The sequence below is a fragment of the Vulpes vulpes genome, chromosome 7 (assembly GCF_048418805.1).
Source record: "Vulpes vulpes isolate BD-2025 chromosome 7, VulVul3, whole genome shotgun sequence".
NCBI classification, from domain to species: Eukaryota; Metazoa; Chordata; class Mammalia; order Carnivora; family Canidae; genus Vulpes; species Vulpes vulpes.
In genome coordinates, this window is record NC_132786.1 from 9,911,796 (window position 1) to 9,937,448 (window position 25,653).

The 25,653-nt window shown below is 38.4% G+C and overlaps 1 protein-coding gene across 4 annotated transcripts in view; it reads right to left on the reverse strand.

Annotated features, from left to right (window-relative positions):
- The window catches only part of IFT56 (intraflagellar transport 56), a 63,447-nt gene that overhangs the window by 32,045 nt on the left and 5,749 nt on the right, over positions 1–25,653 (reverse strand). For all 4 annotated transcript variants that reach the window (XM_072762905.1, XM_025982168.2, XM_025982167.2 and 1 more), the window contains exons 4-10: positions 24,982–25,096; positions 23,058–23,107; positions 15,576–15,721; positions 14,466–14,637; positions 10,147–10,221; positions 2,145–2,247; positions 647–702 (exon numbers count right to left, since the gene is read on the reverse strand). In XM_072762905.1, coding sequence (XP_072619006.1) covers positions 647–702; positions 2,145–2,247; positions 10,147–10,221; positions 14,466–14,637; positions 15,576–15,721; positions 23,058–23,107; positions 24,982–25,096 — 717 coding nt within the window. The remainder of the gene's footprint in view (positions 1–646; positions 703–2,144; positions 2,248–10,146; positions 10,222–14,465; positions 14,638–15,575; positions 15,722–23,057; positions 23,108–24,981; positions 25,097–25,653) is intronic.

Below are 25,653 nucleotides of genomic sequence, written 5' to 3' on the forward strand. Positions count from 1 at the left end.
CCTGTTTAGATTTCATAGGGCCTAGAAACATTTCAGTCTTTCATTCAGTAAGTGTAATGTCTGTTACATGCTTAGTGTACATGGTGTTGGAAATACAAACAGGCAGAGGCCCTGACTGCAAAGAACTAACAATCTAGTAGAGAAGAAAGACAAGTTACAGACAATTATACTAGTGAAATAAGTTTCTATATCTTGTTTCTGTATCTTGTATCTAGATTTAAGTTTTTTCAAAACTCATCCCTTTGGAGGAAATGACCACATACAAGGGAGCTTAAAAATATTAAAAAAGGGACTCCTGGGTGGCTCAGTGGTTGAGTGTCTGCCTTTGGCTCAGGGCGTGATCCCAGAGTTCCAGAATTGAGTCCCATATTGGGCTCCCTGCATGGAACATGCTTCTCCCTCTCCCTGTCTCTGCCTTCTCTCTCTGTCTCTCATAAACAAATAAATAAAATCTTAAAAAAAAAAAAACATTAAAAAAGTCCAGAATATTCATTCTCATCGAAAGTCTCACAGGACATTCCTAGATCAATATATATGGTCTTTCCCAAGATTCTACAAGCTGGAAGCTTGTCTAATATGACTTCCCACTACCTTTCTGAAATTCTTTTAACATAAGTAGGTTAGTAAAAAACACATTTTCAAATACCTGAGGAGTAGTAGGTTCCAAATCCTTAATTAAGTTATAAGCTTCTTGTACATCATCTGAAATACAAGAAATAGGTAGCTAGACTAGTCTGTATTCCAACAAACTGCTCTGAAACAGTCCTGAAAAGGTAAGATCCTTTAGTATTCAAACGTTCGTGGGAAGTATGATTTGTTCTATCTGTCTTCTAACTCTCCATCAAGTTCAATGTGGAGTAATTATCCTAAAGATAACCAAATATCTTAGGAAACCTGTAAGCACCTACAAAAATTCTCAAGAATATGGACTGAGTATTATATAGCAATGGCATTGTAATTATATAAGTAAAACGACCAATTTTTTTTAAAAGACAATATAAAGTATGTATGAGTGAGATGACAGGAAGTCTGGGATTTGCTTTAAGACGTTTCAACAGTAAAAAGGGACAGGGAGAATGGATGAATGAATGGCAATATTTTGAAGACTGTTTGAAACTGAAATGAATATTTAGGTATTCATTTTGGGTGTTTTGACTATTTTGCTTAGAATCTGAAAAATTTTGTAATAAAAATTAATTTCTAAAATATAAAAGATATTTAATTCTTGTCCAAATGCCTATTTCTTTGTGCTTATATATCAAATAGAACTGTTTGCAAGTTCATGTTCTTATTTTAATAAACACTCACATTTTCCGGATGCCTGGGTGGCTCAGAGGTTGAGCGTCTGCCTTTAGCTTAAGGCATTATCCTGGCCCCGGGATCAAGTCCCATAGCGGGCTCCCTGTGAGGAGCCTGCTTCTCCCTCTGCCTGTGTCTCTGCCTCTCTCTCTCTCTCTCTCTCTCTCTGTGTCTCTCATGAATAAATAAATAAAATCTTTAAAAAAAAAAAACCACTCACATTTTCCTCGATGAGGAATATGTTGTTTGTTTGGTTTCTACCATGCACCTAAAAAGGCCCACACTGTTAGTACAAGGCCCATGACAGTGCTACCACCAATGCATGGTAGCTACTCTCCTATACTCAAAACTGTTAGATTGAAGACTGCTTAGGCATATGTCTAACATTTTTAACCTTACTTAGGGGCAGTGAATACCACATTCTCTTTGAATCATAATATTTCTCATAAGAAACTGGAAGTACAAAGAAACAGAAAGGCAGACAACCACGGCAAATAAAAAATAGTTGATAAAAAAGACTCAAGAAAATGTGGATGTGCACTATAGGTAGGGAAACACCAGAAAAAGAACCACAAGAAAGGGGAGGGGAAAACAGTACAAAAATAGAAAGGAAAAAAAAAACTGAAATAGAATGGTTAGAGAACAAAAAGACAGAAAAAGAAGAGGAAAAAAGAAAAACAGAATGAGGGAGAAGGTTGGAAGCAAGAGAAGAGGAAAGAGAGGATAAAGAGAAAAGATACAACAAATAAGCACCAATAAATTTGTTCCCTCCTATGAATTTCAGCTAGAGATTAGATGTTCTAAAATATCTCATTATAAGCAAGACCAAAACAAATTATTCTTACCTTGACGAAGGTAGTAAATCACTAAGTTTAACCGAGCTTCAGGAATGACATCAACCAGAGGAGGCAAAACCTGCAAAGCCCCTTCACCTCCTCGAAAAACCACCTAGAGATAGAGTGAGTCTGTTATTATGGCAATAGGTATTAATACATTTATTGGTGGAAATGTTTAATTAAGGAGATACAACTTATAACTGGGCACTCAGTTATTCTTTGAAAGGTTGAATATATTTCTGAAGTTCTCAGTATACACATGACCTTGACCCCATTGAAAACAAGAATTGTTATCAAAATTGTAAGAAACAGAATAAAGGCATAAGCCTATTATACATTTCCTTTTCACAAGAACTGCAGAAAACTCTTGAAGTACCCAAAAATTAATAATAAAACTTTTTTTTCTAGACAGATAATCTGTATCAAAAACTCCACAAAGGGCAGCCCGGGTGGCTCAGGGGTTTAGTGCAGCCTTCAGCCCGGGGTGTGATCCTGGAGACCAGGGATCAAGTCCCACATTGGGCTCTCTGCATGGAGACTGCTTCTCTCTCTGCCTAAGTCTCTGCCTCTCTCTCTCTCTCTCTTTCTCTGTGTCTCTAATGAATAAATAAATAAAATCTTAAAACAAAACAAAACAAAAACTCTACAAAGGGGGGCACCTCGGTGGCTCAGTTGGTTAAGCATCCAAATCTTTTTTTTTTTTTTTTTTTTTTTAAAGATTTTATTTATTTGAGAGAGAGAGAGACAGAGACAGAGACCCCAAGCACGGGGGGAGGGGCAGAGGGAGAAGCAGACTCCCCACTGAGGAGGGAACCCAACACGAGGCTCCATCCCAGGACCCTGAGATCATAACCTGTGCCAAAGGCAGAGGCTTAACTGACTGAGCCGCCCAGGTGCCCCAAGTATCCAACTCTTGATTTTGGCTCAAGTCATGATCTCAGGGTTGTAGAATGGAGCCCCACATCAGGCTCTGCTAGTCATGGAGTCTGCCTGGGATTCCCTCTCCCTCTGGTCCTCCCTGCTCACTCTCTCTTTCTTTCACTAACAACAAATAAATGAACAAACTCCATGAAGGAATTTATATAACTTTTCCGAGCCTGTTTCCTCATTTCTAAATAGCGCTGATAATGTCTACCTTTCAGGATTATTATAATTGAATGAGTTAAAGTGGGCTAAATGTGTGGTACACAGTAGGTAACATTTAACTCAGAAAATACTCATTAGCACCTACTATATGCCTGGGATTGTAGCAGGCACTGGGATTACAGCAGGAATGGATCACTCCCTTGTCACTACATAGGCTATACTCAAGTGGGGAGAGAGCCTCACACTGCAAACACATAAGTATATTGTCACACGCCAGTAAATGCTATAGAGAAGAGCTAAAACAAAAATACCATTCAGAAAGGCAGTTTTGTGTGCTGCTATGTACCAAGAGCCTAGCACAGTGTCTGGCAAAGAGCAGTTGTTTCACAAATAAATATACAGAAATCAAGGCCATCAGGCATGAACTACCTAATCTCTCTTTTGTAACTCAAAAATATCTACTTGGTCATCTTTCATGATTCTTCCTTGTCTGAGATTTTCCCTTCTTTTGCCAAGATTCTTTTACCTGTTTTCTTGATATTGTGATTTAAAAAATAATAATTCCAGTATAATTAATATACAGTGTTATATTAATTTCAGGTATACAATACAGTGATTCAACAATTCTATACATTCCTCAGTGCTCATCATAAGTGCACTCTTAATCCCTATCACCTATTTCCCCCATCCCCCCACCAAGTCCCCTCTGGTAACCATTGGTTTGTTCTCTATAGTTAAGAGTCTGTTTTTTTGGGTTGTCTCTTTTTTTCTTTGTTTCTTAAATTCCACATGAGTGAAATCATAGGTTATTTGTGTGTGTGTGTGTGTGTGTATACAGTTTTATATATATATAAAACCTCTTCTTTATCCATTCATCTATTGATGGACATTGGGTTGCTTCCATATCTTGCCTTTGTAAATAATGCTGTGAAAAACAGGGATGCGTGTATCTTTTTGCATTAGTGTTTTCATGTTCTTTTTTATTTATTTATTTATTTATTTATTTATGATAGTCACAGAGAGAGAGAGAGAGATAGAGAGGCAGAGACACAGGCGGCAGAGGGAGAAGCAGGCTCCATGCACCGGGAGCCCGACGTGGGATTCGATCCCGGGTCTCCAGGATCGCGCCCTGGGCCAAAGGCAGGCACCAAACCACTGTGCTACCCAGGGATCCCTGTGTTTTCATGTTCTTTGGGCAAATATCCAGTAGCGGAATTACTGCATCACATGGTAATTGTATTTTTAATTTTCTTTTTTTTTTTTTTTTTCTCATTAAACTTTTGTTTTAATGGGTCTCAAAATTCTGTGACAGATTTTTGGTCAAGTTGTTTCCATTAAAAAGTACTGATTTTAAAAACTAATAACTTAAAACTGCCACACACGCACACACACACAAAAAATGGTCCACAAAACATTCTCCTTTCCTTCTGAAGGTTTTACGATGCATTGTTATCATTAACCAGTCTTTTACTATTAAACTTAAATGGCCAATTGACACAAACAGTTCTGAGACCGTTCTTCCACCACTGATTAAGACTGGGGTGGCAGGTATTGGGGATAATATTCATTTAGCCTTCTGAGCTTTCTGGGCAGACTTGGTGACTTTGCCAGCTCCAGCTGCCTTCTTGTCCACTGCTTTGATGACACCCACAGCAACCGTCTGTCTCATGTCATGAACAGCAAAACGACCCAGAGGAGGATAGTCAGAGAAGCTCTCAACACACATAGGTTTGCCAGGAACCATATCAACAATGGCAGCATCCCCAGATTTCAAGAACTTGGGACCATCTTCCAGCTTCTTTCCAGAACGACGATCTATCTTTTCCTTCAGCTCAGCAAACTTGCAAGCAATGTGAGCTGTGTGACAATCCAGCACAGGTGCATATCCAGCACTGATTTGGCCTGGATGGTTCAGGATAATCACCTGAGCTGTGAAGCCAGCTGCTTCACTTGGTGGGTCATTTTTGCTGTCACCAGCCACGTTGTCACGACGAACATCTTTGACAGATACGTTCTTGACATTGAAGCCCACATTGTCCCCAGGAAGAGCCTCACTCAAAGCTTCATGGTGCATTTCAACAGACTTTACTTCAGTTGTAACATTGACTGGAGCAAAGGTGACCACCATACCAGGCTTAAGAACACCAGTCTCCACTCGACCCACTGGGACAGTACCAATACCACCAATTCTGTAGACGTCTTGGAGAGGCAGACGCAAGGGCTTATCAGTTGGACGAGTTGGTGGCAGAATGCAATCCAGGGCTTCAAGCAGTGTGGTTCCGCTGGCATTCCCATCTTTACGGGTGACTTTCCATCCCTTGAACCAAGGCATGTTAGCACTTGGCTCCAGCATGTTGTCACCATTCCAACCAGAAATTGGCACAAATGCTACTGTGTCTGGGTTGTAGCCAATTTTCTTAATGTAGGTGCTGACTTCCTTAACGATTTCCTCGTATCTCTTCTGGCTGTAGGGTGGTTCAGTGGAATCCATTTTGTTAACACCAACAATTAGTTGTTTTACACCCAATTAGTTGTTTTACACTCTGTAAGCCAGAGGGGCATGCTCACGGGTCTGCCCATTCTTGGAGATACGTGCTTCAAATTCACCAACACCAGCAGCAACAATCAGGACAGCACAGTCAGCCTGAGATGTGCCTGTAATCATGTTTTTGATAAAGTCTCTGTGTCCTGGGGCATCAATGATGGTCACATAATACTTGCTGGTCTCGAATTTCCACAGGGAGATATCAATGGTGATACCACGTTCACGTTCAGCTTTCAGTTTATCCAAGACCCAGGCATACTTGAAGGAGCCTTTTCCCATCTCAGCAGCCTCCTTCTCAAATTTCTCGATAGTTCTTTTGTCGATCCCACCACATTTGTAGATCAGATGGCCAGTAGTGGTAGACTTGCCCGAATCTACGTGTCCAATGACGACGATGTTGATGTGAGTCTTCTCCTTTCCCATTTTGGTTTAGGTTTAGCGGTGGTTTTCACGACACCTGTGTTCTGGCGGCAAACCCGTTGCGAAAAAAGGTGTATTTTTAATTTTCTGAGGATCCTCCTGTCTTCCAGAATGGCTACATAAGTTTGCATTCCCACCAACAGTGCATGAGGGTATTTTTTTCTCCGTACCCTTGCCAACATTTGTTGTTCGTTGTGCTTTTGATTTTAGCCATTCTAATAGGCAACGAGGTGACATCTCATTGTGGTTTCGATTTGCATTTCCCTGATGATGCTGGGAAGTGATGCTGAGCACCTTTTCATGTGTCTGTTAGCCATCTGTATGTGTCTTCTTTAGAGAAATGTCTGTTTATGTCTTCTGCCCAATTTTAGATTATTTGGGTTTTTACTCAGCCATTACTCAGCCAAATACCCACTATTTGCTTCGACAAGGTGGAGGGACCTGGAGGGTATTATGCTGAGTGAAATAAGTCAATCGGAAAAGGACAAACATTATATGGTCTCATTCATTTGGGGAATATAAAAAATAGTGAAAGGGAATAAATGGAGAGGAGAGAAAATGAGTGAAAATATCAGTGAGGGTGACAAAACATGAAAGACACCTAACTCTGGGAAATGAATAAGGGGTAGTGGAAGGGGAAGTGGGTGGGGGGTTGGGGTGACTGGGTGATGGGCAATGAGGGAGGCACTTGGAGGGATGAGCACTGGGTGTTAGGCTATATATGTTGGCAAATTGAACTCCAATAAAATTTTTTTTTTAAAAAGATTTTTGGGTTGTTTTGGTGCTGAATTGTAGAAGTTCTTTTATTTATTTATTTATTTATTTATTTATTTATTTATTTATTTATTTATTATTTTAAAGTAGGCTCCATGCTGTGTGGAGCCCAAGGTGGGGCTTGAACTCATGACTCTGAGATCAAGACCCAAACTGAGATCAAGAGCCAGACACTTAATCAACTGATCCACCCATGTGCCCCGAGTTGTTTAAGTTCTTTATACATTTTGGATACTAACTCCTTATTGGATATGCCATTTGCAAATATCTTTTCCATTCAATAGGCTATCATCTTTTTGTTTTGTTGTTTCCTTGGCTGTGCAGAAGCTTTTCATTTTGATGTAGTCCCAATAGTTTAATTGCTTTTGTTGCCCTTGCCTCATGAGACATATCTAGAAAAATGTATGGCTGATGTCAGATTACTACCTGTGCTTTCTTCTGGGATGTTTATGGTTTTAGGTCTCACATTTAGATTCTTAGCACATTTGGAATTTATTTTTGTGTGTAGTATAAGAGAATGGTCCAGTTTCACTCTTTTACATGTAGCTATCCAGTTTGCCCAACACCATTTGTTGAAAAGACTTTTTCCCATTGCATATTCTTGCCTCCTTTGTCGAAGATTAACTGACCATATAATTGTGGGTCTATTTCTGGTCTATCTATTCTGTTCTGTTGATTTACGTGTCTGTTTTTGTGCCAGTTTCACAGTATTTTGATTATTACAGCTTTGTAGTAAATCTTGAAATCTACGTTTGGAATATCTCCAATTTTGTTCCTCTTTTTCAAGATTGATTTGGCTACTTGGGGTCTCATGTAGTTCCATACAAATTTAGGAATGTTTGTTCTAGTTTTGTGAAAAAAATGCTGTTGGTACTTTGATAGGGATTGCATTAAATATGTAGACTGCTTTGGGTAGTATGGACATTTTGACAATGTTTGTTCTCCCAACCTGTAGATCTCAAAACTTTTTTCTTTTTATCTCAAAACTTTTAACTCGACCTGGATCTTGTTTCTCTATTAATTATTCTACCTTCATTAGTCCTGGTGTTACTTCTCAACTTTAAACATTCACAAGGGTTTTTGCTCTTCCTCTCGGCACCATCATTCTGCCTGGAGAGTGCCCTGTTTTTCCTTCCTTTCAATGCCACACTTCAAAAGTACGTGGCTTACTGCTTTAACCTTATTGTTCTTCACTCCTTAAGTCTGTTCTTAGCACACTAGTGAACTTACCCTCACAAGTCATGAATTAATCCCTATGACCAATTCAATGGACTCTTCTGTCCTCTTGCTCAATGATGTGTCTATAGTTTAGACACTGATGGCCATAGAATGACCACAAAAGCATGATTTACTAAATGCTTACTATATGTGCTAGATATTGTGCAAAGCATCTTATATACATTACCTCATTGAATCCTCCTAAGAAAATAAGGTAGGTACTGTAATTTCCCCGAGGACACTGAGTCTCAACAATGCTAAGGGATTCACCCAAAGGTCCAAAGCTAGTACATGGTATAGCTTGATTTTGACTTTAAGTCAGACTACAAAAGCCAAGGCTCAGAAAAATCATTTATATTGCTCAGTATATCTAGGCTTTGTTTTAAACTGTAAAAGTGGTATGTAATCATTGAGGAAAAAAACTTACATATAGTTTTACAAAAGGAAAAAGGACAATTTGCATACTCTCACTTGTCTCTTTAATCCCACTTTCCAAGGCTAATCTCTATTTGCTAGCTGATATACCCCTTCTAATCATATATACATATGGTGGTTCTTTACTCTGGCTGTATATTATTATTATTTTTTTTTTTGGCTGTATATTATATCCACCTGGGAAAACTTAAGAAAAATATTGATAGCTAAGCCCTAGCCCAATCATTAAAAATCTCTGGGGGGTGGAGGCCATGCATCATTATTTTTAAAAACCTCCCAGGTGATTAAAATGTGTAGTTGTAAATGGCATTGCATTATTTGGGTGCTTGTTCCCATCTCCCCTTTCTTGTCTTATCTGCTTATTCTCCTTCCTTCAGCTCCTTAAATACAGATGCTCTTTTGGGACCATCTTTTTCTCTGTTTTTAATCCCTTCTTTCGTGTATAGTTGTCAAGACTGAAGCTATCACTTCTCTTATGAAACTTATGAAACTCCTGAACCTACTCTCTAGTCTTGATCTCTCTTCAAGCTTGATTTCCAGACTACTCTCTCTAACACATCATTCTCCACAAAAATTTAAGTTGATAAACTAGACGAGAAGTGAAAAGAGGCAGAAGCTCATAAAACAAGCAATCCAGAGAAAATTATATCTGTGATGGAGGCCTGAATTAGAGAAGGAATGGAATAAATATAAGACTTTGCCAAAAAAGAATCAAGAGGATTAAGTGAACAATCAGGTATCAGATAAAAAGGAGAGGAGAGAGTCTAAAGCAGTTATGATTTCATCATGGTACCAGGAAAACTAGTGGTAAAGAGAGGAATAGAGAAATCAGAAGGAAAAGGTGTAGCTATTATTAATGCCATTTTCAGATGAGGAATCTGAAACTCAGCAATATTATGTGATTTTCCCAATGTCTACAGGTGTCTGAGTTGCTCTGTATCCACAATATTGCATGATCAATTAAACTTAATGTGAACATGATTTTATCTATGGCCATCATAATCCAGCCTTAAAACTGACTGCTTCTTCACTTTTTCACTAAGACCTTCTTTTTTTACTATGCCCCAGCACACACCTTCTGTTCTACTAAGCTTAGCCTGCTCACACCCTTTCACATATGTCATTTTCGTTCAAACTCCATATCCTTGACTTCAACGAACCCTCTAAATCTCAGCCATCCTTCAAAGATGAACTCAAATTGGACTTCCACCAGAAAATCCTTCCTGTTTATTTTAACCCACAGGGGTTACATGTTCCCTGGTCTTTGCCAACAAAATGAACACTTGGACCTACACTACCTTGCACTTCTTTCTCAATGTTATGTATGTATTACTGCCCTCCCAGTAAGGGTTTCCTTGAGGAAAGGATCTGATATCTGAAATTTAATTTTCTCTCCCCCATAGCAAGGAGGAGTCCACTTGGAGTAGAGAAGTATCTGCTACAATATCTCCCTTCATTCATATCATCTAACTGCTGTGATATTACTGAAGTAGGATAAGCTCAGTTCAGTCAAAACAGGAAACTGCTATTCACCAGATTGTGCCTGATGAGTTCTTTAGCAAATTCAAAGGAAGAAGAAGCGTTGTCCATCAAGCTTTTGAGTTCTGCCTGAAATGGAAAAAGGAAAGGCTTAGGAAAATGACAAGTATATAGTTATTATACCACATATTTGCACAATGTTTTATAGTTTATGAGAAATTTAACATGCCATTTCATTCATATTTCATCTGTTCCTCAGGACTCTTACAGTCAGTATGATTTTTAGCCTCATTTTACAGATGAGAACATTGGGGCTTATAAATAGTAAATGATGTGAACATTACAACAAGTGGCAAGTTTGAAACTGGTAAGCCTAAGTCTGAAGGCTCCTACTTAATCTTTTCTTAAGAGTCAAAGGTGATAAAGGAACTAAACTTTTGACAACTGAGATTGATTCTTAAATCTGACCATTCTGCCTATATCCTAACTTCTCATAGTACCTTCTTCCTGCTGCTTTGGCCTTTATTTACATAGCAAAATTAAAATATTTTCTCCTATTATTATTAGACCTATCAGATCTCTTCTGTATTCTCTTACCCCCTTAAGTCCCCATAGAATAAATGCTCCGCCATTTCCAGCATCTTCACTGACACCCTAGATTCACTTACCCTACCTCATCTTTCTTATTCCTACCTTGCCAATCTATAACTTTGAGTAATCTTCCTCTCCTCTTTTTCTACTTTCATCAGCTAGGCAGCTAAACTTCTCAGGATAAAATAATTAAATTCTTGATTGTTCTCACTAACCACTACAAACTTGTTCTACTAGTCTTTTTTTTTTTAATTTTTTTTTTAAATTTCTTATTTATTTATGATAGTCACAGAGAGAGAGAGAGAGAGGCAGAGACACAGGTGGAGGGAGAAGCAGGCTCCATGCACCGGGAGCCTGACGTGGGACTCGATCCCGGGTCTCCAGGATCGCGCCCTGGGCCAAAGGCAGGCGCCAAACCGCTGCGCCACCCAGGGATCCCCTGTTCTACTAGTCTTATATGAGATTGCACATCTACCTCAGCAACCTTTTTATTAATCCCTTTTCTTGTCCACAGCAGCAATTTCCAAAGTGTTCAATAATATTAGACTAGATCAGCAGTTTTCAAGCTTTTTGATCTCAGGGTCTCTTTTATAATCTTAAAAATTATTAAGGATCCCAAAGAGCTTTTGTTTATATGGGCTATAGCCCACATAAATAGCCCATAGTACAGTATATACTGTATTAGAAATTAAAACAGAAATTTGAAAGTATTCAATTAATCAAAAATAATAATATGGGATGCCTGGGTCCCAACCACTCAGCGGCTGAACGTCTCCTGTGGCTCAGGGTGTGATCCCAGAATCGGGGATCAAGTCCCAAATTGGGCTCCTTGCATGAAGCCTGCTTCTCCCTCTACCTGGGTCTCTGCCTCCTGCCCTCTCTCTTTGTGTCTCTCATGAATAAATAAATGAAATATTTAAAAATAATAATAATAATAATAAACTTACTACACATTAACATAAATATTTTTCATTTAAGGAAACTGCATTTACAAAACAAAAACTTAGAAGAGTAGTACTGTTTTGTATTTTTGAAAATCTCTTTAATGTTTGGCTTAAAAGAGGACAGCTAGATTGGAATGTTTGTTTCTGCATTTGATATATTTTAAAATTATGCTGTCTCTAGAAAGCTTCACTGCACACTTGAGCAAATGAAAGTGAAAAGACAAAATCTTACAGTATTATGAGGACAGTTCTGATTTCAGACAGGGCCAGCCAGAACCAGGGCTGAGCCAAGTGAGATGCCTAGGGCACAGAATTTAAAGCAGCACTCACTACAGACAAAAAGATGTTCAACATCATTAGTCATTAGAGAAATACAAATCAAAACCACAATGAGATTCCACTGCATGTCCAACGGAATGGTTAGAATAAAAAAGTCAGATAATACCTGCTGGCAAGGATATAGAGAAACTGAATTCCTATACACCGCTGGTGGGAATATAAACTGGCATAGCTACTTTGTAAAATGGTCTGACAGTTTCTCAATTAAATACAGAGTTCTAGGGCAGCCCCAGTGGCACAGCGGTTTAGTGCCACCTGCAGCCCAGGGCATGATCCTGGAGACCCGGGATCGAGTCCCGCGTCAGGCTCTCTGCATGGAGCCTGCTTCTCCCTCTGCCTGTGTCTCTGCCTCTCTCTCTCTCTCTCTCTATGTCTATCATAAATAAATAAATAAATAAATAAATAAATAAATAAATAAATAAATAAAAACAGTAATATGTAAAATACACACACATAATTTCAAATGAAAAACCACGTCTTTTGGGGGATAGGAAATGCAGTGTGGTGCCTCCTGACTTGCATCATGCTAGAGAATATCAGTTAAATATGCTACCCATACCAGACTATGGAAAGAACACGTGCAGACAAAATGTAAACATTGAATAGACTGGAAAAAACTGGCAAAGTCCCCAAGATTAACTCAAGGTAGAAAGGCAAGAATGTATTTCTTTTATTTGCTCTTACCACAGGCCAAAAACTCTGAAGAGATCAAATTGCAAACCAGCTTACTATTGAACTGCTGATGCTAGAAACCAGCCAATTGGGCAGATTCCAGGGACTCTTTAGTTGAAGTAAGTACACCCAGGAATGTGTTGTAGATAACATATAAATGGACTGCTCAATTGCACACTAAACAATTGAAGTGGCTGGCATTTGTACGGCCACAACAGATCACTTTTATTGACATAAGCCACAAAAAGTGAATCTGGGCCTATGATAAGGACACATGCTTTCCACTCTGCCCCTCTCTCACAATTACTAAATACTGTTTCACTCAGGAGCTGAGTCTGCTGTCAGCTAAAGTATGGCAATAATGTCCCTTGCTATTAAATTTTCACAGTGAATTTTGCCTTGATGGAGTTGTTGATTTCAGTTCCTTTCCCTCCTCCTTCAGAGGCACGATGCCAGCTAGAACCACTTTTTGGGCAAGGGTAGGATTTTAAAATTTTGACACATGCACAAACATTACATTTGAATTTTGGTGGCTTCTGACATCAACTAAAGTAATGGTTGAGAAAGTAATTTCCAAACATGGTGCCCCTCACACAGTTAACTTAACAATAACCTGTATAGGGGCATCTGGCTGGCCTAGTTGGAAAAGTGTGCAAGTCTTGATCTCAGGATTGTAAGACTGAGCCCCATGGTAGGTATAGAGATTACTTTTAAAACTAAAATCTTGGGATCCCTGGGTGGCGCAGCGGTTTGGTGCCTGCCTTTGGCCCAGGGTGCGATCCTGGAGACCCGGGATCGAATCCCACGTCGGGCTCCTGGTGCATGGAGCCTGCTTCTCCCTCTGCCTGTGTCTCTGCCTCTCTCTCTCTCTCTCTCTCTCTCTGTGTGTGTGACTATCATAAATAAATAAAAATTTAAAAAAAAACTAAAATCTTTTTAAAAAATCACCTGCTTATTATATAAATAAATATCTGTAAATAGATATAGTATAGAACATGTCCTCTTTTTTCTCTCTCTGTATATGTGTGTGAGTGTGTAGTGAAAAATAAAAGAGGGTCCCACGTATGGGATAAAGAGAATTTATCCACAGGATTGTCAGGGAAACTAAATAATTGATACAAAGCATTCTGCAAAGTGCCTAGAAGTTAGGTAATTTCTAAATATTTATAAAATGTTTACCACTAATGCCTTTAAAAGAGATGCTAACTTATAACAAACAGAATAAGGCATTCCAGGAAATGAGAATGTCATAAGCTATGATAGTAGGAGAGCATGGTATGTGGAACAATGTTGGTAGCTAGACTGGAAAGGACAAGGCTAGAGGCAGGGAAATTATTTAAAGAACCGAAATAAGAGATGTACCCAGACTAGAGCAGTGGTAGAGGAGAAGGGACAGATCAAAGAAATATCTAGGACATAGAACTTAATAGGAACTGGTAGGTGATTACATAGAGGGGGGAGAGTGAAGAAAAAGACTGATGGAAATCCTAGGTTTATGACGTGATTTACATGCTGGTGACAATAAACCACAGAGCCACAAACCTATTTTAGAGGAAGAAGCAGAACTGTTCAGTTTCGACATAAATTTAAGTTAATGTAAAGCATCTAGGTAAAGATCATCTACAATACATTAGACACACAGAATTCAAAAGTCACCATTTTTTTAGAATATCCAATCAATATAAATAGTTGATTCTCATAGAATCACCTTAGCAATAACAAAGGGATATTATATTTATCAGGAATTACAGATAGTAGAGTCTTATGAATAACCCAGAAAGTATAGGGTTATTCAAACTGGAATTAAAAACACATTTCCATCACTACCTCAGCTGCTTTGCCGTTGTAAAGGCGAAAATGATTACAGGCCTTAAGATTGAGTGCGATGGTGCTATCAGGAATTTGCTGAAGGTAAACTGCCAGAACTTCTTGAGACACATCATAGTAATCCAACTTGTAGTAACATAGGGCCACATAAACATTGAGGGCAAGGTATTCCCTATTAGATGAAAGAATTAAGGGTTAAAGTTTAAGTCTACTTCATAGTAAGATTGTCAAACTACAAAGACTTTTTTAATGGTTCAAATGGACAGCCAGGTGAAGAGAACATGAATTTGCCTTTTGAAGAAAGAAGGCAAGATATCATTAGTGCAGTATTTTTCTTTTGTATTGTAATATTTGGGTGTTTTAATTTAAGTAGAATGAGAGATGACAACTAAAGAAGAAAGGGAAGCTTCCAACTCCTACTAGTTCATGTTAAAAAGACTAACATATGCTATCACTGGGCAAAACTGTAAATAAGCGTACACCATACAGAGAACAGACACTCAAAGCAAACAGACTTGATGACTGAGAAGAGGAATGGGTGAGGTGCAGGTAAGGAAAAGAGGAGAAGGCAGGTGGATGAGATCTTTTTGGGAAGTGGAAGAGAGACCCAGTGGGCAGTGATAAAGTTGGAATCTTCATTCTTCAGAATGGTTTATTTCTAATTTTGTCAGCAAGTTCCCTTCAATCTAATACAATGCTGAAATGATACATTTAGACCATGCATTTTCAACAGGGGCCAGATCATCCCCAAGGGGTAAAAAAATCCTTATGAAAAAGTGGAAAATTATACTCATTTTAAGTATAAAGCATAGATATACGTTCAGTACATAAATGGACATACATTATATCTGTGGTTTTAAAATTTCATGAGAAAGTGATGGAGGCAGGAGGAGCCTAAAAGGGCTCCTTGGAAGGATGATAGTGAAATAAAAGTGGAGAAATCCTGATCTGGAGAATACGGAGTTCTTAATCTGACTACATTATTAGCTAAATGGATTTGAACACATGGTGATTAGATTGGAAGGACACTAGGTCCTCAGCCCAAACAGTTACAGAAAAAGCTAACAAAATGAGATTGTGAGTTTTCAATAGACATGGAAAGACACAGACCTGTTATCTAGCAGTATTCGCTTATAAATATCAATAGCTTCTTGGTAATGAGATCGCATATAGTGGATTGAGGCCAAACTGAGTTGATCTTCTGTGATATCTTGAAGATTCTGATGAAAGTTCATCAACTTCTTCTCATCATTAAACTAAAATTGTCAAAGGGAAGAAGACATGTAAAGATTCATACTAGAGTACAGTTAATCAACATCTATGGTACAGAGATTTTAATTCCTGGCCCTCCAGCCATCTTGTCTCTTAGTTCTCCCTCTTTCTCTTCAGTTCCTTATCTTCTTCTCCTCTGTCTCTCCTTCAAAAAAAAGGATGAAAACAGCCTGTGGAGGCATAGCCTTGACAATGGAAAGCCTTTGAGACACAATTATATTAATTATTTGACCTCTCCTTCATCTTCTTCCTTTCCTTTTTTCCCCTGTGTTATCCTTTTTATATTCTGTTTCATAGTAAGGTAGAAAATATTAAAGTAAGTGAAGAGAGAGACACCTGGGGGGCTCAGTGTGTTGAATGTCCGGCTCTAGATTTCAGCTCAGGTCATGATCTCAGGGTCATGGGATCAAGCCCTGCATTGGACTCTGCTCACCGGGGAGTCTGCTTCTCTCCTTCTCCCTCTCTGTGGGTCTTTCTCCCCAACCCTCACTTGCTCTCTTTCTCTCTCTCTCAATGAATAAATAAATCTTTAAAAATGTTTTTAAAAAGTATGTAAAGAGATATAATAGACAAATATTAAACAAAAGGGAGTGGTGTAGCTATACAAATATGACAAAGTAGACTTTATGTGGAGAGGAATTTTTAGAGATAAAGAGAGACATTTTATAATGATGTTTCAATCCACTGGAAGGACAGAACAATTCTAAACTTGTAAGTACTTTATGTTAGAGTCTGAAAAACATGTAACACAAAAACTGAAAGAACTAAATAGAGATGGATGATTATACTGTGAAATTTTTAAATGTGCTAAGAATAATTATTTTCATATAATGGCTATGGATGATTTGATAAACTTTTAGTAAAATAATTTAGCAATATCAATTAAAAACTTTATTTAAAAAAATTTATTTATTTATTTATTTATTTATTTATTTATTTGAGAGAGAGAGAGAGAGAGAGAGAGAGAGAGAATACATGCCTGCAAGTGGGGAGAGGGGCAGAGGGAGAGGGAGAGAGAGACTCCCAAGCAGGCTCCATGCTGAGTGCAGAGCCCAATGTGGGGCTTGATTCCATCATCCTGAGTTCATGACCTGAGTGGAAATCAAGAGTTAGATGCCTAACTGAATAAGCCATCCAGATGACCTGTCAATTAAAGCCTTTAAAGTTGTTCAAATTCAATAACTCACTAAGCCCATTCCTAGGTTGTTCAGAATAACATTTTTATAATTAAAATTAAAACAATCTAAATGGGATTGATTCTTCTTTTTTTTAATTTTTATTTATTTATGATAGAGAGAGAGAGAGAGGCAGAGACATAGGCAGAGGGAGAAGCAGGCTCCATGCACCGGGAGCCCGACCTGGGATTCGATCCCCGGTCTCCAGGATCGCGCCCTGGGCCAAAGGCAGGCACTAAATTGCTGCACCACCCAGGGATCCCCTGGGATTGATTCTTTGACTTCTCTTTCTACTTTATTGGTGTATACATCTATTGAAATGATCATATGGTTCTTATCCTTTCCTTTACTAAATGTGGTGTATCACATTGATTAACTTGTGAAAACTGAACTGCCCTTGCAGCCCAAAAGATAAATCCCACTTAATCATGGTGAATGATTCTTTAAATGTACTATTGGATTTGGTTTGCTAATATTTTATCGAGAATTTCTGCATCCATGTTCATCAGGGATATTGGCCTGTAGTTCTATTTTTTAGTGGAGTCTATCTGGTTTTGGTATCAGGGTAATGCTCGCCTCATAAAATAAAATTAACAACACAAGAAACAACAGGTATTAGCCAAGGTTATGGAGAAAAAGGAACGAACCCTCTGCACTGTGGTGGGAATGCAAACTGGTGCAGCCACTCCGGAAAACAGTATGGAGGTTCCTCAAAATGGTAAAAATAGAACTATCCTAGATCCAGCAACGCACTACCAGGTATTTAACCAAAGGATACAAAAATACAAAGGATACAAAAATAATAATTCAAAGGGAGGGGATCCCTGGGTGGCTTGGCGGTTTAGCACCTGCCTTTGGCCCAGGGGGTGATCCTGGGGGCCCGGGATCGAGTCTCACGTCGGGCTCCCGGCATGGAGCCTGCTTCTCCCTCTGCCTGTGTCTCTGCCTCTCTCTCTATGTCTATCACGAATAAATAAATAAAATATTTTTTAAAAAATAATTCAAAGGGATACATATATACTCTGATGTTTATAGCAGCATTATTTACAATAGCCAAATTATGGAAAGAGCCCAAATGTCCATCAACTGATAAATGGATAAAGAAGAGGCGGTGCATATTTATATATGTTATACATATATAGATGGATATATATGCGTGTATATGCACAATGGAATATAACTCAGCCATAGAAAAGAATGAAATTTTGCCATTTGGGGCAAGGCAACATGGATGGATCTAGAAAGTGTAATGCCAAGTAAGATATATCAGTTAGAGAAAGACAAATACCATATGACTTCACTCATATGTGGAATTTAAGAAAAAAAAACAGGGACACCTGGGGAGGCTCAGTGCTTGAGTGTCTGCCTTTGGCTCAGGGTGTGATCCTAGAGTCCTGGGATTAAGCCCACATCAGGCTCCCCACAGGGAGCCTACTTCTCTCTCTGCCTATGTCTCTGCCTCTCTCTCTCTCTGTGTCTCTCATGAATAAATAAAGTCTTAAAAAAAAAAAAAGAAGAAGAGGAACAAAACAAATGAGCCATAGGGAAAAGAAGAGAGGGACAGGCAAACCAAGAAACAGACCCTTAATGATGGTACCAGAGGGGAGGTGGGTGGGAGGGATGGATTAAATATGGTATGGGGATTAGGAATGCATTTGTGATGATCACCGGGTGTTGTATATAAGTATTAAAAAATTAAAGATAAATACATACATATAATCTAAAAGTCAAATAACTAGGAAACATTAAATAAATTATGATGCATGCATACAATGAAATATTATAAAAACTATTTTAAAAAGTCATAGTCTTAAAGACTAGTGACTTGGGGATATGCTCATTGTATACAGATAAGTAAAAAATAAAAGCAGAATACAAAAATGTATATTCAGCATGTCTCATCATGCAAAACAAAAAATAAAATATAAATATGCATATAAAAATAATTATCTTTATTAATTTGAGAGAGAGAGAGAAAGAAAAAAGAGAACACAAGCAGGGGGAGGGACAGAAACAGACTACCCACTGAGCAAGGAGCTTGACTCAGGGCTCCATGCCAGGACCCTGAGAACATGACCTGAGCCCAAGTCAGATGCTTAACTGATTGAGCCACCCAGGTATCCCAAGGCAGTTCTATTTGTAACACTTTAAAGAACTTCCATATCCTTCTCCAGAGCGCCTGCACCAGTTTGTGTTTCTACCAATAGTGCAAGAGGGTTCCCCTTTCTCTTTATTCTCACCAACACCTGTTGTTTCTTGTGTTGGTAATTTTAGCCATCCTGACAGGTGTGAGATAGTATCACATCATGGTTTTGATTTGTATTTCCCTGAAAATGAGTGATGTTGAGCATCTTTTCCTATGTCTGTTAGCCACCCGGATATCTTGTTTGGCAAAATGTTTATTCACGTCTTCTGCCCATTTCTTAATTTTTTAGGTGTTGAGTTTGATAAGTTCTTTGTAGATTTTGGATACTAACCCTTTACCAGATATATCGTTTGCAAATATATTCTCCCATCCTGCAGGCTGCCTTTTAGTTTTGTTGTTTCCTTTGTTGTGCAGAAGCTTTTTATCTTGATGAAGTCCTAATAGTTCATTTTGGCTTTTGTTTTCCTTGCCTCAGGAGGCATGTCTAGTAAGAAGTTGCTACAGCTGAGGTCAAAAAGATTGCTGCCTGTGTTCCTGCGTTCTCTTCTAGGATTTTGATAGTTTCCTGTCTCACATTTAGGTCTTTCATTCATTTCAAATTTATTTTTGTATGTGTATTTTTGTATGTGTATGGCGTAAGAAAGTGGTCCAGTTTCATTCTGCATGTGGCTGTTCAGTTTTCCGAATACCATGTTTTGTTTTTTTTAACTTTCTTTTTTTTAATTTTTTTTTTTTTAGATTTTATTTATTTATTTATTGAGAGAGAGAGAGAGAGAGAGAGAGAGAGAGAGAGAGAATGGCTGGGACACAGGCAGAGGGAGAAGCAGGCTCCATGCAGGGAACCTGACGTGGGACTCGATCCCGGATCTCCAGGATCACAACCCAGGCTGCAGGCGGCACTAAACCACTGCGCCACCGGGGCTGCCCTCGAATACCATTTGGAGATCATGTCTTTTTTTCCACTGGCTATTCTTTCCTGCTTTGATGAAGATTAATTGACTATATAGTTGTGGACCTATTTCTGGGTTCTCTATTCTGTCCCACTGATCTACGTCCCTGTTTTTGTGCCAGTACTGTACTGTCTTGAGCACTATACTTTTGTAATATAGCTTGAAATCCAAAATCATGATGCCTCCAGTTTTGTTTTTCTTTTTCAGAATTGCTTTGGCTATTCGGGGTCTTTTGTGGTTCCATACAAATTTTAGGATTGTTTATTCCAGCTTTGTGAAAAATGCTAGTGGTATTTTGATGGGGATTGCATTAAGTGTGTAGATTGCTTTGGGTAGTATAGACACTTGAACAATGTTTGTTCATGGAATACTTTTCCATTTTTTGTGTCCTCTTTAATTTTTTTTATAGGTGTTCTATACTTTTCAGAGTATAGATCTTTTATTTATTTAGTTAGATTTATTCCTAGATATATTATGATTTTTTATGCAATTGTAAATGGGATCAATTCCTTGATTTCTTTTTCTGCTGCTTTGTTGGTGGTGTATAGAAATGCAACAGATTTCTGCACATTGATTTTTTTTTAAAGATTTTTTTTATTTATTCATGAGAGACACAGAGAGAGGCAGAGATATAGGCAGAGGGAGAGCCCAATGTGGGACTTGATCTCAGAACCCTGGGATCACATCCTGAGCCAAAGGCAGACACTCAACCACTGGGCCACCCAGGCGTCCCCTCTGCACATTGATTTTATATCCTGCGACTTTGCTGAATTCATGTATTAGTTCTAGCAATTGGTGGAGTTTTTCAGGTTTTTTACAGAATAGCATGTTGTCTGCAAATAGTGAAAGTTTGACTTCTTCCTTGCCAGTTTAGATGCCTTTTATTTCTTTTTGTTGTCTGATTGCTGAGGCTAAGACTTCCAATACCATGTTTATTAGTAATTGTTAGAGTCGACATCCTTGTCTTGTTCCTGACCATAGGGGAAAGGCTCTCAGTTTTTCCTCACTGAGGATAATATTAGCTGTGGGTCTTTTGTATGTGGCCTTTATTGATGTTGAGGTCCATCTATCTCTACCTCCGGTTTTTATTAGGAAAAGATGCTGTAGGGCAACCCGGGTGGCTCAGTGGTTTGGTGCCACCTTCAGCCCAGGGTGTGATCCTGGAGACCTGGGATCGAGTCCCACATCGGGCTCCCTGCATGGAGCCTGCTTCTCCCTCTGCCTGTGTCTCTGCCTTTCTCTCTCTCTGCGTCTCTCATGAATAAATAAATAAATAAAATCTTAAAAAAAAAAAAAAAGATGCTGTATTTTGTCAAATGCTTTTTCTGCATCTATTGATAGGATCATATGGTTTTTATCCTTTCTTTTATTAATATGGTATATCACATTGATTGATTTGCAAATATTGAATCACCCTGCAGCCCAGGAATAAATCCCATTTGATTGCAGTGAATAATTCTTTTAATGTACTGTTGAATTTGATTTGCTATTATTTTATTGAGAATTTTTGCATCCATGTTCATTAGGGATATTGCCCTGTAATTCTACTTTTTAGTGGGTGTAGATGTTACTTCCTTCTTCAATTTTTGCTTACTTATATTTTAATATAATTAATATGTAACCTCTATAATGTGGAAAATTATTTTTTAAAAACCATTTTATAGGGATCCCTGGGTGGCGCAGCGGTTTGGCGCCTGCCTTTGGCCCAGGGCGCGATCCTGGAGACCCGGGATCGAATCCCACGTCGGGCTCCCGGTGCATGGAGCCTGCTTCTCCCTCTGCCTGTGTCTCTGCCTCTCTCTATCTCTCTGTGACTATCATAAATAAATAAAAATTTTAAAAATAATTAAAATAAAAAAAAAAACATTTTATGATGATGATTGAAATTATTGCTATATAAAAAAAAAAAAAAGAAATTATTGCTATAAGGCAAGGGTACCTGGCTGCCTCAGTAGGTAGAGATTGTGACTCTTGATCTTGGGGTTGTGAGTTTGAGTCCCATGTTGGGTGTAGAAGTTACTTAAATGAATAAATAAAAACTTTTTTAAAAGGGGCAGCTGGGTGGCTCAGTCAATTAAGCACCCAACTCTTGATTTCAGCTCAGGTCATGACCTTACGATTGTGAGATTGAGCCCCACATCAGGCTCCACACTAGGTATGAAACCTGCTTAAGATTCTCTCTCTCGCTCTTCCTCTGCACCCCTCACTCTTGCATGCTCTGTCTTTCTCTCTCTCTCTCCCCCTCTCTCTCTTTTTAAAGATTTTATTTATTTATTTATTTATTTATTTATTTATTTATTTATTTATTTAAGAGAGAGAGAGAGAGAGCGCATGCACACACAAGCAGAGGGAGTGGCAGAGGGAGAGGGAGAAGCAGGCTCTCCACTGAGCAAGGAACCAGATGCAGGGCCCAATCCCAGGACTCCAGGATCATGACCCGAGATGAAGGCAGACACTTAACTGACTGAGCCACCAAGTCATCCCTCTCCCTCTCTCTTAAAAAAACAAAACAAAACAAACCTTATTCCTCTAAGGCAATTTTGAAAAATGTGTATTTCTAGGAGTTAAGACAAAGCTTCTTTCAGTCTGCTACCAAGAGACAATAGGATAGTTGAAAGAAACTGATCTTCAATGACTATTACTTTTAAGAAGAACAATTGGGCAGCCCAGGTGGCTCAGTGGTTTTGCATTGCCTTCGGCCCAGGGCCTGATCCTGGACACCCGGGATCGAGTCCCACATCGGGCTTCCTGGATGAAGCCTGCTTCTCCCTCTGCCTGTGTCTCTGCCTCTCTTTCTCTCTGTGTCTCTCATGAATAAATAAATAAAATCTTTAAACAAACAAACAAAAAGAACAACAATTTAACATCTCTTAACAGATTAGTAGTGTAAAAACACTAAGGGTGAAAATCCTATAAAATTAATACCTATATTCTACTTGTTCTAGAACTATTATTAAAAAGCATTTCTTATTTTTTTCACCATTGTTTTTAACAAGAAGGAAGAAAAAATATTTTCAAAACAAGAAGTGTGAAATGAGATCATAAATACCTTATGAGCCAAGTGGAAGAGGAGGCGGTTTTGAAGTCGGCTTTTTGGAGCTGAAAAAAAAAGTTCAAGCTGCTTATTACTGTCTATGACACTTAGTCCCTTGCAAGAACAACAGGAGTGAGACTCAGATAATCTTCTCAAATCTTTATCTATGTGATCCTAATCTGTCTCTACCATCATATATATTAGTCTGGTCTCTACCTGCAGTGGCAGCAACAGCATCAGGAACCAGAAAAAAAAAGTTCTGTTCTTCCCTAGCACGTGTTAGAACATCATCACCATCTACATCATGGTGTAGCCACAGCACAACGCCACACACACAGTTCCAGTACCAGCCCACAGCTGGGCTGTTCACACACTAACCAAACACTGGAAATAAACAGTTTTGTTTATTTCAATTCATGTAGAAATCCAGTGTCATTCAGCTGTTCTTCCAAGTATTCCTTGTCAATTCCTTCTAAAATCTCCTTTTCTACAATTATATGACCATATTTTCTTAAATATTAGCCCAGTCTCTACTCCATGTATCTTCTAGCATGATAATCTGCCACACTGAAACACTCAACCAAGTGAAAAGGTAAACATCTTTCAAGTTCCAAATCCCCTTTTCACTGTTGAAGAATTTTCCTAAATCTAGATACCTAACCCTACGTCTTTTTACAGAAAAAAATCATACTTCAAAGCATAAAAAGAAAAAATTAAATGGAAAGATAGCTACCTTGATCACTTTCTATGTGTCTAACACCCTTTTAGGTACAGATAAAGTCTAGAAACATGAGATAAATAATAACTTAAAGGCTCGTATAACTAAATTAAGAAAAACTACATTAGTACACAGGAAATAATTTGTGTAGTGATTAAGAAAGGCTTCAAGTTCCACAAGACCCATGAATCTGAGCTGGAATAGTTCCTAAATATGTATATATGAGTTATCTCATATATATGAGTTATCTCTTAGAATTATCTAAGAATTCTATCCTAGAATATATTCTTTCCTAACAAATTTCCTAACAAACATTCCCTTGGCCAGTTTCTCTACATTTCTTTGAATTTAATCTGATTCATACTCTCATTATTTTTATCTTTCCTCCCCTGTTTTTCTTTGTCCTATCCTTACTTGCAGGTTGATGTCCAGTTCTTCTTAGACAGCTGTCAGGACAAGTAAAGCAAATAAAAATAAGTCTGAATTCTTCAAGTGGAAATTACTTGGCTTTTCACTCAGAAGCAGGGAAAACAGCTATAAAATCCATATTGGTAGGGCTTAGACAAGTATCCTCAGCTCCTACAACAGCATGAATATCCTACCATGAGGGGGCCTAAGAAAGATAACTTGCCCTTTTGCTTCTCTTACCCTGCTTGTCTGCTATAGCTTCCGGGAGGTAGGGTGGGGAGAGGAAGCAGCATAGAGATTAACTCTCTCTTTAAAGTTGCTTAGATTCGGGGATCCCTGGGTGGCTCAGCAGTTTGGCAGCTGCCTTTGGCCCAGGGTGTGATCCTGGAGTCCTGGGATCGAGTCCCATGTCAGGCTCCCTGCATGGCGTCTGCTTCTCCCTCTGCCTGTGCCTCTGCCTCTCTCTCTCTGTGTGTGTCTCTGATGAATAAATAAATAAAATCTTAAAAAAAATAAAATAAATAAAGTTGCTTAGATTCAATGTTCTTTGAAAATTAAATCTATTGTTTAGTTTTCTTTTCTTTTTAAAGATTTTATTTTTAAGTAATCTCGACTCCCAACATGGGTCTTGAATTTACAACCCCAAGATCAACAGTCACATGCTCTACTGACTGAACCAGCCAGGTGCCCTATTTTTCAGTTTTCTAATTGTGCTTGGTTTCTCCATAGAAAAATGAATTAAATGTTTTAAAATCTCTAAAATAACTCATATCATTAGTGATGAGTACTAGATATTTAAAGGGGCCATTTTACCTTTAAATCCAGCTGCTTCAGCTTGTTTATACATTCCAAGAAAAAAGTAGGTACAGGCTAGGTTCACCCAGACTTCAGGATTGCAATTTTCCTCTTTTGTTGCGTTTTCATATTCCTGAAATATATATTAAGCAGGGATCTCATTTCGGCAGTAAAGCAACCGATGAGCCATTCTTCTATAATGGAATAGGATTTCTTACTGAGATTGGGCAACTTCACATTTAGGGAATCCTATATGCTCCTGAACTATTCTGTACCTGCAAGATTAAATACTGAAGCTATAGTTCAATCCTACCCAAGGGGACGGTTGTCCACCTAATTAATTTTTTTTTTTAAGACTTATTTATTTGAGAGAGAGGGCATGGGCCCATTCATGTGCAGGAGGAGGGGCAAAGGAAGAAGAGAATCTTAAGTAGACAGCCTGCTGAGCATGGAGCTGGAGGCAGGGCTAGATCTCATGACCTGAGTCAAAACCAAGAGTCAGACACCGACTGCACTGCCCAGGCATCCCTGTTTTCCACATAATCTTAAACTTTTTTTTTTCCTTTTGAACAATGATATGGGCTAACAAACTACAGAAATGAAAAGTAACTAAAATACTTTATTTTTGCTAACTTAAAAAAATAAAAGAAATGCATAGGTTCAGTTAACTTAATATTTGATAACCTTAAT